The sequence below is a fragment of the Alosa alosa genome, chromosome 10, assembly GCF_017589495.1.
Source record: "Alosa alosa isolate M-15738 ecotype Scorff River chromosome 10, AALO_Geno_1.1, whole genome shotgun sequence".
In the NCBI taxonomy this organism is placed as follows: Eukaryota; Metazoa; Chordata; class Actinopteri; order Clupeiformes; family Clupeidae; genus Alosa; species Alosa alosa.
Genome location: NC_063198.1, coordinates 8625810 through 8639945, shown reverse-complemented (window position 1 = coordinate 8639945; position 14136 = coordinate 8625810). Strand labels below are relative to the sequence as shown.

At 38.0% G+C, this 14136-nt stretch overlaps 1 protein-coding gene across 2 annotated transcripts; it reads left to right on the top strand.

The window, feature by feature from the left end:
- Nucleotides 1–3431: 3431 nt before the first annotated feature.
- Nucleotides 3432–13678, top strand: si:dkeyp-67f1.2 (uncharacterized protein LOC556106 homolog). 2 transcript variants are annotated; one of them, XM_048255163.1, is made up of 8 exons: nt 3432–3853; nt 3968–4063; nt 11345–11468; nt 11573–11631; nt 11908–11949; nt 12932–13013; nt 13112–13235; nt 13404–13678. In XM_048255163.1, exons 1-8 carry the CDS (start codon nt 3826–3828, stop codon nt 13488–13490), a joined length of 642 nt encoding a protein of 213 aa, XP_048111120.1. In that variant the 5' UTR covers nt 3432–3825; the 3' UTR covers nt 13491–13678. The 2 variants fall into 2 exon arrangements, with proteins under 2 accessions (XP_048111120.1, XP_048111119.1); XM_048255162.1 differs by having other exon boundaries at nt 3432–4063.
- The last annotated feature ends 458 nt before the right edge of the window (nt 13679–14136 follow it).

Here is a 14136-nt window from a genome sequence, read left to right as displayed (position 1 = left end):
TTATTTTCTGGGCTCTTATGATTGGTTTAACCCCCCAAGTGGTAGTGACGACCCCCTGTGGCTCATGGACTATTACGTGCTATGTGATTTGATGATTTGAACAACAACACGCTCTGCTCCCGCCTAAAGTGGGATGCGGGCCTAATTTGCATAGCAATATCTCTAACGTCATTTCGCCTAGTCAAAACTCTAATTCAAGATATCTATAATTACATTTTGACTAGGCAGAATGAAAGTTGTAGATATCTCCAATTTCAGATATCTCTAATCAAAACTCATTCAAGATATCTATAACTTGATAATAGATATCTACAATCAAATTATGACTATCCCTAACTCCAGTTTGAGATATCTACAACGTCATTTTGACTAGTCAAAATTCTATTTACAGATATCTACTTCGCCTAGTCAAAACTTAATTCAAGATATCTGAAAAGGAACATGTAGATATCTTGAATTGAGGTGAATTAAAGATATCTTCAACTGGAGTTATGACTAGTCAGAATCCAATTGTAGATATCTCTAACTGGAATTACAGATATCTTCAATTCAGGATATCTGCAATTGAATTATATCCATAATGATAAACCCCATAGAAATGAATGGCAAATGTGGCGTCATTTGTCCTAGGAAGAATGTCTTTGTGGATGTCTGAAATGACAATTATGGATAGGAAGAATTCAATTGCGGATATCTAAAATGTTCGTTTTGACTAGGCAAAACTGAATTACAGATATCTGCAATACATATCCAGTCTAGCAGGTAAATGTTAAAATCGCTTGCCATATACTAGCTTCTTGAAATAGGCCCGTTGAACTGGCCTAAAGCCATACGTATATCATCCAATTGCTATACACAGCGGCAGTGACGTAGTCAGCCAAACGAGGAAGTAAACAATCATGGCTACTTTTGAATACTCGGAGAAGTCGACAGTAAAACTCATAATATCAGTTTCTTGTGTGTATGTGTTAGCTATTTTCTTGGGTACAGTCGATGCCTTTCCATCGAGTTACCACAGTCTTCAGGATACTTCAAATAGTCGACACCAAAGAGACATTAGCCCGACTGCAACAACTCAACAGGTTGGTACGGTCACATGATATCAAACATGAAAGTGAACTGTACTAACTAGTAACTTTCCTTTCCGCCCAGTTAACGTTACCGTTAAGTCAGTAGTTTTAGGAGCGTGAAAATGGAAGTGATTTGTTCGTTGTGGTCAGTTAGTATAAGGTTTTGTATAACGTCGTGGGTTACAACCATAGACAGTAAAAGGTCAGGCTACAACAACATGAATTTTTGCAAATGTTTACTATGATTCAATGCAGTTGCCGCCGGGTACTGTGGAAAAATAACTAATTTTTACCAACCAGGTCAGGCTTCATCCGGGGGTTGTCGCAGCTGTGGTTATCGTTTCATTGGCTGCATTGGTGGCTGCAATATATATCATTCGGAAATACTGCTTCCCTCAAAAGTAAGACATGCCAGTCATCAAACTTGTGTGTACCACGTCTCTGAACTAATCCGTGACATTATGACTACCCAATTGTTGAGAGGTATGAAAAGTTATGGTTGGTTTTCAGTGATGCCGTATACAGGTATTCAGTCCTGAGACAGATGGAGGAACAACGCACAAGTGCTACCGAGGAGAGCCGACTATCAGAGGAGTCTGACGAGGTAAACTTGTTTTTGGATATTATGGATTCTGAATCTTGATGAACTTGGAGATTAACTTGCAGATGAGTTTACACAGGCTTTCTTATGTCTTGTCTCTCAGGACCTCTTGGAGTAGCCACCACCTATGCCTTCACTCCAAATGGTCTCCACTCCACTACTATTGGCCTTGTTGAATGTGTTCCATTTGATCTGTTCCATTTGACATGATGTAGGCCTACGGTTGACAGGAAACACATGCTCTTGTTACCCCTTATTTTTAGCAGCTGGCATTTTGAAAGAATCACACAGCACTGGTGCTAAATAATGCAAGGCCCACACTTAGACGTAGCCTACACTGAATTGAGGATAACTTTCTGAACGTTTCTGATAACTTCAGGCGCAAAACTTTTCCTCACTTCAATGGAAAAGGTCGCTTTAATAGAAGAAATGAGTATAAGAACAAACCGAGCAGCTCCTGACTATACAAATAGATGATTATTACGTGTGATGGTGTGAGGATTTGTAGAGTCTTATATAGTGGAGATACAAACTCAGGTGGAATGTACAGTGTCGACGAGTATTAACTGCTGTAGGTGTGTGTGTGTGTGTGTGTGTGTGTGTGTGTGTGTGTGTGTGTGTGTACATGACTCAGAATTAAGGTATGTCACCAAGTAAGATATCTCAGGTGTAGGTCACTTGTGCTATATGGTACCCTGTTCACACTTAAAAGTGTGTGACAACCATTTTAAGAGCTTATTGTTGATGCTGGATGATGATTACTTTGGTTTTTGCTACCCACACTCCTGCTTTGCATGAAAGGAATATTACCATTGTCAGTGTGACAAAATCAGTCAATATAAATGGGATGGTGAGGGGCACTTGTTTGTGTTTTGTTTTGTTTGGATTTCATCTAAAAGGACTTGGCTGCACTTTTGTTCGGTTTTGTGGTTTATATCTGTGACTCTTAAGAAAAGAAGTCCAATGTGTTTTTTTTTTTTCCGCTGATGGAAAACAGTAATCAGATCATTGAAAGCATAAGCTTTGGCTTATGGTTTTAGTCAGTGTCATAATTATTACATATTAAATTATACATAATATGTTACATATTAAATGAGAACATTAGTTTTCATACCAAACACAGTTTTGTAAGGGGGCAAAACTTTGTTTTTATTGTATACCTCAGTCCACACACACCATTAAACCGCTCAGGGTAATTGTTAGGTTATCAAGTAAACCAAACTAAATATTTTACCTTGTGATACATTCAAATTAAATATGGATTGACTACTAGATGAAAATTACCTTGTTAAAGAATATAAACCATTAAAGGGAAACTGTACATCAATAGGCCTTTGTAAAAATACTGAATTTTCCTCAACAGTTTATAACGAAAAGAATGTGAAATTTTACCTGCTGTGCAATACTTTTGTAATTTCTCATTATAACACTGCATTGTTGTGACATGGATATACATGATCAATAATGACTATTCACTTCACTGCATTTGCGGTTGATTTTGTTGTTGTTGATTGTTTCTAATATGTGCCTTTGTTGATATTGTCTGATGGGTGCCTAATTGTTACTTATTTTCTCATTTTAACTTTTTAATGTCTCCAATATGTCAATACAAATGCTCCCACTTAATGAATGTTCTTTTTAACCCAAGAACCTTGTTGTCAGATTACTGCCTATGGGGGAGATAGATCAAGGCTAGTAATTGGATCTGTCTGTGTGTGCTCACATAACACTAATTAGGTCTAATTTGGTAATGGTAGAGAGTCACCATATATTGGTCCTCTGGACCATCAGGATCCAAATACTGGATTTTTTATTTTTTTTATTTTTTTCAGTTCACATTGTTCTCATTTTCACTGTCTTTAACGTTATGAGATTGAAGCCTTCAAAACATTAGTTGCACATCTCAGCCACCAGGAGGCGTAGCATCACTAGGAAATCACAGGTTCACCGCTCTTTCTCGTTTTTTTTTTTTTCTTTAGAGAAATTCGATTGGGGAAGGCATTTAACACACATGTGACTGGTTTGTTTTATGGGAGGTGACTGTTTTGTATCCTTATTGAGCACTATACCCTGGCTTTGAGATCTTTGGAACACCTAACCAACCCATGGCAATTAGTTGCCTAATAAGTTACTTAAGCTAATTTAAGTAAAACAATGAAATATATATATAAGAGTATGAAAGGTAAGAGCACATTTTAAACATTATCCTCTGTTTATAATTTTTATATTTGTGTGTTTAATCATGCAGGAACCTTGTCAATGACAGTTCATATGTCTTTACATGTGTCATTCTCAGGGTTGTACTTAATCACTGGAATATGTTTGGTCCTTTTCATTGCCTGTTGCATGATTTATGTGCAGAAACCTGACTTACAGCCCGCACACCTGCAAGGTATCTGTCTCCATTTGATTACTGCACACTAAAGAAAGATATGACTGTTTTAAATGGCATAGAATAATTGTTTTAGTTTTGTGAACTACTGAAATATTTTAAAGTTATTGTACTTGAATTTCAGTGTTATTAGTCCAGGCAAACTAACTAATTTTGGAGCCAAAAATAGAAGTAATTGTAAAAGATTTTTTTTCAGCATAGATCATTTCTATGAGGTGTCCAGAACAACATACTAAAAGTCCTAAGAAATCCTAGTTGAGGAAATATGTTTAATTCTCATTAATCCCCCAATGGGGCTATTTTATTCCCTTTACTCCTATCAAAATAAAACTTTATATAATGAACATATCCATGAAAAGTATTTTTTTTGTATTACAAGTTTCTTGTACATTAATCCAATATAGGCTACCCAAAATATACCCGCATAGGCTTAATTTTTTCCTTTACTCCTACCAAAATAAAACTTTACACAATGAAAGTCTACATGAAAAGTAAAACATTTTGTATTAGAAGTTTCTTTGAAAATGAATTTGAATATGTAAATGAGCAATATACTAATGGAATATGCCCAAAATACACCCTAATGGGCTTATTGTTTTCTTTACTCCTATCACAATCAATCCTCACACAGTGAAAGTATACATGAAAAGTAACATTTTTGTTGTACAAGTTTGTTGGAAAAATCCATTTTAAATATGCAAATGAGCTTAACACTAGGCTTAATTGACTTATGGCAAGTAGAAAAAAAGTTACAAAGATGAAAAATATATAGCAGCTGTCCTATAGAAGACCTACATTACAAAGTTGGAATAAAGTTTCTACGTGAAACGGTTCAAGCTGAATAGCAAAAACTAAGTCATCAGCAAAAGAAGAAGAAGCCTAGGAAGAACAGAACAGTGCATTTTAATGCACTGTAAAAACAGGGACCAAATAACTAACACATTCATGTCCATTCAAAGTTAATCTATGTATAAACACAATAAATCTGAAGTCTCTTGCCACACTTACCTGGGTCAGGTTGAAGGCCTTGCCACAAAAAGACTTATAGTGACCTTAAGAATTGATTGCACAATCTTACCTCCAGTTGCTTTCTAATTTTTTTTTTTTATTTGTCTTACCTAATGACATTCCCCCACAGATAACATCAGAAGAAAGTCAGAATAACCATCCCATCTTAAGTCATTAGTAACATGGTGAGATTACATTTTGGGCTGGTAGATTTACAAATGATTGGCACCACTTCTGGGCTGGATTCTCATACAATTCTATATATTATTTTTACATAGAGAAGGTTGGCCTCAGGCACTGGAAACAGATACAGTGTGTGTGTGTGTGTGAATGAGTGTATGTGTGTGTGTGTGTGTGTGTGTGTGAAACAAGTAATACTAGATGAAGTCCGCTGTAGTTGCAAGAAAGGGCCCTTTGTGCTGTAGTCTATCATGAGATGTACGGTATTTTGTTAGCCTAGAAATCTAGACGCGGCAAATTAATTTGCTCAGCCTGTACGTCTAGGATCAAACCATAGGGATTTCTATTGGCTGACACCGTGGACTTCATCTAATCACAGCACTCTATTTTGTTAGAGAGTCTTAAGGCGGGCTCAACAGGATAACGACAGTCCTGCGACGGTGAACAACAAGGAAGGTGGCTATGGCGAACGAAGAGCGGTTGTTTGAATCGGCGTCAACTTTGGAGGAGTTGGACTTTTCTTTGAAAGTTGAGCAACACAATGCACTTAAGTCATTCCTTTCGAAGAAGGATGTATTTGCCGTTTGCCGACCCGGATAATGGATATGGTCGTGGCGCTGGCCTATTGCATGCCTAGGCAGTTTGAAAGACAATTCTCTGCCCGCCCCTTGGATTAAGCGAGGTGAATGGTTCGATTCCAGACTATACATTTCAATGATATAGGATGGCCCGCCAGGCTAGTATTTTGTAATATCTTTATTCTAAAAATAGGGAGCCACAGAGAAGGGGTCGAGGATCCATGCTGGATTAAAAAAAAAAAAAAAAACATAAAAAAATGTTACAAATAAAAAATAAATAAAAAACACAAAAAAAACCTCCCCTATTGTTGCTACCTTGTCGTGGTGGGGAGGCGTGTATGCCTCTGTGACCCTGAAGACTATACCGGCGGGGGTTATATCCCTGGCAGGTACTACCAAGCCAGGCAGTTTTCAGTTTAGAGGCCAGTCTAGGCCAATGTGTTTGTCATACATATGAATGGTGTTTCTGCCTATGCAAATTGTTACATATTCAATAAGTGTGGAGCTCGTAATGTCTCGTTTTAAATGTCAGGGCCCTCGGAAGTCTACCAATGAAGTGTGGAGATACATTGAGCCTCGTAAATGGGTGTAAAACAGTGATTTATTTGCATGGCTAGCCCGATGCGAGAACCACTATTGATTGAAAAGCTGTTGGTAGCATCGGCTAACTAGCGCCAGATTTTGGAGTGCAGGGGACAAGCTGAGATGGGCTATGAGACATATGTTCACACTCGGTATCATGTTTCAATACACTTTAGGTCAATATCACACCGGAATTCTCCTTTAAGTTTCATGTATACTTTTACTATGTAAAGTTTTATTGTGGTAAGAGCAAAGGAAAAATTAAGTCTATTTGGGTGTATTTTGCATATTCGATTAGTGTATAGCTCATTTGCATATTACAATTTTTTTTTATTTTCATGGATATGTTCATTGTGTAAAGTTGCATTTTGATAGGAGTAAAGGAAAAAATAGCCCCATTGGTTAGCATTGTTGCCTGATCTTAATTGTCACACATCTCGGATTGATGAGAATTTAACATAATTTCCTCAACTAGGATATTTTAGGACTTTTAGTATTTTGTTATGGACACCTCATATGAGTCTGTCGTAAAACACTGCTTTACCTGGACTATATGGTTAGGTTAGTAGTGTAGTCTTAAATGCTAAATCAAATGCAAAACCCATGTTTATCCTGCCCATGCTGGATACATAGTAGCCATTAAGCTAAACATGTCCATTTATTCATTTGGCAGAGGAGTTTATCGATATACTTACAGCAATAGAATAATATTGAAACATTTTAACATTTCATCTACACAAATACAGCAATAGAATAACATTTAACAGAGCAGAGGAGACTGGCTGGGAATTACCACTGCATCTGTCAATACTAGTACTAGGATTAGAGTGCGGTTCGGTCCGACAGAGTTGCGTCCGAACCCGACCCGAGCCCGACGCAGATGAGGCCTCAGTTATTCCCATGCTAGTGATTAAACGTTCACGTTTGTGGATAGCCTGTCTTTTAGCCCATTAAACGGAACAAATTGTCTACAGAATCAGATAAGCGTGCACGCACGCAGGTCACACACAACGCACTAACACAAGAGGCCCAAGCAAGCATAGCCTATTGAAATAGAATTCTAGTCTTACCATTGACGAAAAGTCTTGAAATGAACTCCGACAGTGAAACTACAGTGCCTCTGTCACTGATCCATATGCAGCATCAACGTTAATTGGGGCAACTCGAGAAAATCCTCATCCAGTTGAACGAGACGACCTTATAGCCTACCGGTATGTCTACCACAGTATGCAACGCAAATAATCTTAAAATCTCCTGATAGGCTAACAACTTTTTTTTAACGTCACCCAAGACATGCCGCCTGAAATGCACATGCGTTGTTGTCACGGCTAGCCTACATAAACAAATCTTGCACACAAGAAGGAAGATGTTAGGTCTTTTTTACATTTTACTTTATTCTCAAAAAACAAACGTTTGGATCATGTAAAGCAGACCTGTTGGTTAGGCCTACCCAACATAATAAGAAATTTTAAATGTAAAGCTTCCAATGCATATCGCCCCCATGTGTCCGAACCGAACCCGACTATAATTTCTAAATATTTGTCCGAACTCGGACACGTCGGGCTCGGGTCGGGTAGCCACACTCTAGGATAGGACAGCCGAGGAGGGAAGTAGAGAAGAGGGAGGTGGGAACAGCGCCCCTGCTCCGATGGGACTTGGCAGAGAGCAGAGCCATAGAGTGGCTCTGGCAGAGAGCTAAACTCTCAAGGTGGAATTTGCATACGCAGGATGACTATGGCTGCTGTCGGGGGGGAAACCTTGTAACACCATATTTATTTATTTATTTTTTGTTTGAAATATTTTCACAATACAAGACCCCCATGTTTTATCAATGTATTTGGAGCTACACTCAACACAAAATGTTGGGTTAAAAATAACCCAAATATAACCCAGCCGCTGGTTAACTATTGGACCAACACCACATTGAGTTATCCTAACCCAATGGTCTGGGTACATTATTAAACCCAGCAGATTGGGTATGATTCTAACCCAAAACACTGGGTTATATCAACACAACGTTAGTTAAATTGGCACAATAGACTGGGTAAAGGTAACCAATGTGCTGGGTTATAACTATATAAATGTTGAGTAAAATTCACACAGTATATTGGGTATAGATTCAACCCAAACCACTGGGTTATATCAACAGAACTGCTTGTTAAAATAACCAGTTGTCGGGTTTTCTAAACCCAGTATTTGGGTTGCATTGAGAGAAAATGGGCAACAAATAGCCATGCAATGAAATAAAACAGTTCGACATAATTATTTATTTGACAGTTTACTTTATTTTTGAATGGATAGCCTACTCTAAAAGCAGCATCAGCATGTGATAAGTTACTTCCATGAAGACAGCTAGATTCCACGGTCCATTTGGGGGTCAGCCCTGTCAATCAAAGAAAGAAAGAGTAAATTAATCACTGCTATTGACAGAACTTTAGATCAAGACTTTCACGAACCATGATCAGTGAATGATGTTGACAAACATTAAAAATTGAGACAAAATATTAGCGCCAACACACTTTCGAAACCATGACCACCTCATGGAGTTGTTTAACAGCAGACTGACAAACATAATGCTCAGTAATATTAACATTAGTGGCAGTGATAGTTCTACCGTTAGCTAGCTCATGTTAACACATTCAGTTAGTTAAATTCAAGTTGTCTGTAACGTTAATGTCACCACCAAAAACCACCCAGTAAGTTACATGGCTATAATATGAAGCTACCCTGAATGAATTAATATGTTGTTTGGCATGATGATTACCGTACGTAAAGAGACTACTTCGACTGTATACATTAGCTGACACACATGCTGCACTAACACGAAGCATTTGTTAGAGCTAGAAGCTAGCATACCAACCGTCTGCTAACGTTAACCTAGCCAGCTGTTGGTATGCTAATTTTAGTTCTTTGTAAAAGTTTGTTTTGTTTCTGTTCAGCAGTTCATACCCAGTCAACATAGAACTATGTTTTTAAGAGCCTGTCTTTGTGTAGATTTAACATTAACATGAGCAGTAATTGTAAGACTGTAAATTAATGTTAGCTAACGTTAGCTGGCTTGAATGTCACAATTCTTAACCTGCTTAGGCTGAACGAAATTGGCAGGCAGAATATCCATTCATATCACGAAGGTATCTCTGGGTGTAGGCTACTTTTAAAATACGTCTGAATAATAATAATAAAAAAGTTAAAAGCAGATACATACCTTCCAAAATCGCCTGATTTCCACTGCATGTTGAAAGCTGCTGGACTGCATGGATGGTTGAAAGAATAACGATTTCCCCCGAACTCTCAAATAACTATGCAGCTGTGTTAAAGTTACCCTGGTGCTGAGTAGTGTGCTCACGTCAGGTGGGGGAGAGGAGGGGCGCTGTCCTAAACTATCAACCCAACAAGCTGGGTTACAGAAAATAACCCAACATGAGTAAAAACAACCCCACACAATGACCCAACAGTTTTAACTCCGCGTTTGGGTTGAGAAAATAACCCAGCATTTTTTAGAGTGTAAGAGCTTTCCACCCGACACCAGCGCTATACCGAAAAGAGCCCCTTGATTAATGCAAAAGTAAGGGAAGTTCTATTATTATTATACTATTAGCCTACTGGGTCTGTTTTTATTCCATCATGACACTTAAAATCAAAAGCCGTCTCTGCCAATAGCCTACAATTAAAGTGGATCATGATCGGATCATCTGTTAGGCTAAGTCAAAACAGATGTCCAGATCAACACAAATGGTTTAAAGAACACAAAGTCAAGCCTTCACTAAGTATAAATACTCTTTTGATCCCGTGAGGGAAATTTGGTCTCTGCATTTATCCCAATTCATGAAACACACTCAGCACACAGTGGATACACAGTAAGTGAAGACTAATCCCGGCGCAGTGAGCTGTCTGCAACAACAGTGGCGCTCGGGGAGCAGTGAGTTAGGTGCCTTGCTCAAGGCCGTTCTTACAGGTCGGGGTTCGAACCGGCAACCCTCCGGTTACAAGTCCGAAGCGCTAACCAGTAGGCCACGGCTGCCCTACCACTACTGCCATCTCAGTCCCCTAATCTGAACTCTCAGAAAACTTGTGGGGTGATCTGAAGTGAAGAATGCAGTAGCAAGGAATCTGGACTGGAGAATGCTTAATGTAGCCTATAGGGATCCCTTGCGGTAGGCTATGGCCTATATGTCACAGGTGAAAACTACAGGATCTGTTTATTGGCCTCTTGATGGCCACTTAATTTCACTGCTGGTTACAATGTTTTACAAATGGGGAACAAATAATTTAGTAATAGTTTACGAATGCTTACGAAATGCTTAATAGTGTGTAGTTATAATAACATGTTACCAAAGTATTATAGGCTAGTATGTTAGGACATAGAAGTAGCCTAGCCGAGTTTCCAGAGCGCTAGATCTGTTATTTGGTCTGCAGCAGTCAATTCTTACAATGTTTCAAACTTTGGTCCAGTTCGTTTTCACACACACATTATTTCTAGGCGGACGTGGGAATTGAGCAGACAGCTCCCTCAGGTCTTTCTTCCCACTATTTCGTTGTAGGCTACCCCTCAAAAAATACTTGTAGCCTAGGCTACTTCTGAATAGGCCTAGCCTACTTCTGTATTTTTAAAAGCAAGTACTTCAGTACTTCAACTTAAGTAAAAATCTGACTCAGCGACTTTCATTTGTATTGGAGTAATATTTGACATGGTGTATATATAGCCTACTTCCAATAAGTAAAGGTGTAGTAGGCTACTTCGTCCACCTCTGCACATGATAGGAATGTGGTAGGGTTATGTCCTCCACTCCACTCTGAGTTCATTAGAACTGCTGTCATGGTAACAGGTGTATAGGTTGGGAAACACATAGTTGGAAGTTATATGTATGTAATATGATGCTGTTGTTTCGTCCTGATTTTCATTTTTGTATTTTCATTTGACTTGTTCTTCCAGGCAATGTAAATCCAATCTTGAAATGCCCCTCACATAAAGGCTGCACCTTCGACCAGTTTGCATTTTACATCAGGAGTGGGGTGGCTAATGTGGTGCCACCAAAGATCTGCTTTCAAGGCAAAGTGTAGGCTAACATATTGCACTACTACTAGTGACATTTCTATTATCATATGGGTTCCTAGGGTGACTTTTTGTAAAGACATTAACACAACTTTTTGTTTCTCTTAGCATCATAAGTGCAGCAAATATGAACACAGGCCCAGGTTTAAACATTGCGCTGTTGGATAGTGAGTGCCTTAGATTCCCTTCTCTATAAATTATGTGAATTCTATTTGCCGTGCATTCAATTGTCCGAAGATGTGTTTCCACTGTAATGGTCATCACCCGTTACTGTGTGTTGTTAATTAAATATAATCTAGTAAATAAAATAGTAATCCAGATTTCAGTTGATAATCACAATATATATATTATCTGCCCTTCATCTCTGTTTTTATGATTATCCTAGTTGAGGCACACAAAACTTCTGCAACTTGCTGTAATTCAGTAGTTTCTGTTTTCCTTAGATAAAACTGGCAACGTTGTGAGCAGTGAGTTCCACTTCCAAGGTACTAATGCTTTCTCTATCTGCTTTCTTTATCATCAATATACGTAAAGGGAATGCAATTGTCCCATACAAATTGATGAACAGATGTTCATGTTTTCTTTTTTGAAATAGTGCTTAATAGTCTTACATAGCCCTGTTATTCCCCTTTTTGTATTATTCTATCTAATTTAACGTAGTCATGTAAACACAGTGCATTTCCCACCCGCGTTAAACTCAAAATATAACAACAAAAAACAACCATGAGCATTTATCTGTATCTCATCTAGTTATCTACTTACTATTGACTTCTAACATGGTTTCAAGCCCCTTACCTGTAAACATATATGAAAATGGCAACAGGTGAATAAATCGTGCTCACTCCAATCTCCATCGGCTATGCATCTGAATAGCGCAGGAATGAAGCACAGTTGACGTTCCCATAGAGGTCATAGGCCAGAAAGTACTTTTCAAAAATAAATAGTTTACCCTTGTTCTATTATTTATACAGGTTAGCAATCTGTCTTTTCCTAATCCATTCTACTATTTGTAATTTTACCATTTCTACTGTCATGAACAAACAATCAACATGTTTAACAAAAACAATATTTGCGGTTGCTACATGTGACCTACAAACTGTACAAAAATGTTAAATATTTATTTCTATGAGATTTTCCTTTTTCTCAAAATAAATGTACTTCCCTTCAATGTTGGATTTTTCCTCATTTGTTTCATTATAAATCACCAACAGATTATTTTTCATACCAGTTTTTAGTCAACTTTAGCAGAGGTGCCAATAATTCTGGAGGGTACTGTACATGAAGCAACTTCTTGGAGCAACCACATAACTGGTTCCACTAAAGTTCAATGGGAAATTGCCAAAACGGCAATACTCAAAACAGCAGTATTGCCCAGCATTGTTCAAAAAAGTAGCTTGTGTATCATTAGCTTTAGAATTAACATTTAGCAATATCAATTAGTATTGGTAATCACATTTGTTCCTAAAGGATCAGATTTGCTGGACTTTCTGAGAGGAATTATGCCGGGACATATCATACTCATCGCTTCATATGACAATCCAGCATCCATGCAAGTTCTATACTCTTATTTCTTTTTTCTAATTCTCTCTAACTTACAACCATGCAATTATTCTGTGTTAAAATAATCAATTTCTTGTCGTTTCTAAGGCTGACAGGTGAAATCCGTGAGATCTTTATGGGACTTGGAAGCTCCATTATTCAAAGAGTAGGAACTCGTGATAGTTGGGTCTTTGCGGTTCAGAAGGGTTCGAAAGAAAGACCATTTGAAAAGGTACATTTCTCATTTTTCAATTATTTCATATCAAGCCTTCTAAAGCCGTTGTATTCATTGATCTCTGTAATCACATCAGTTTTTTTCTGAGATGTTTTTGTTGCCCGTTTAATAGGCTGCCAGTTAGTTCATTATTTCATTATCATGATCATCTTCACTGCATTGCAGTACATTCCTAATGATGAGAAGACCAACACATACAAGGAGTGGACCTACTATATAGAACTGTCAGGATGCCTTTCCAAGAGGATCTGAGAGAACTTCCCTTTGGTGACACCAACATCTATTATAGCTTCCAGGCATCCACCAAAATAAACTGAAATGGACATTGTTTACAAACTTGCAAAATGATGAGTGCAAAAGAAATGTGCTTAAATGTGAATGTTTCATGTAGGGCTGTCAAAATAACTGATTAATTTCGATTAATTAATTTGAGAACTTGAGCAAGGCACCTAACCCCTCACTGCTCCCCGAGCATCGCTGTTGTTGCAGGCAGCTCACTGCGCCGGGATTAGTGTGTGTGCGCTTCACCTCACTGTGTGTTCACTAATTCACGGATGAATGAATAATGAATGGAATAAGTTTCATTCAGTATATTCAGATAGTGATCTTACCTATTTGCTTAGTTAAATCCAGGTAGTGACCTTTTTTTTGGCCAGTGTATGACAATTATGTTACAAGGGTTTCAGTCCAATTAAGTAATATAAATTATTTTAGTAATCCTTTTTTCATCCTTTTGTCAGTGGAATACTAACTCTTGTTGTTCTGCACATGAAGGATGTGAAACCATTTTAGACCCAAACATGATTTGATTTCTTCATGAGCCATGACCAGTACAGAGTGAGTGTCAAGTTGTGCCTAGTGTTCTGTGCAAAATCCTCAACTTGATAAATGGAAGGAC

Bases quoted from the DNA above. Each gene is read 5' to 3' on its own strand.
- si:dkeyp-67f1.2 (XM_048255162.1), top strand. From the start codon at position 3,931: ATGACAGTTCATATGTCTTTACATGTGTCATTCTCAGGGTTGTACTTA. The intron at 11,469-11,572 runs GTAGGCTAACAT...TGTTTCTCTTAG, and splicing joins ATCTGCTTTCAAGGCAAAGT to CATCATAAGTGCAGCAAATA. The intron at 13,236-13,403 runs GTACATTTCTCA...ACTGCATTGCAG, and splicing joins AAGAAAGACCATTTGAAAAG to TACATTCCTAATGATGAGAA.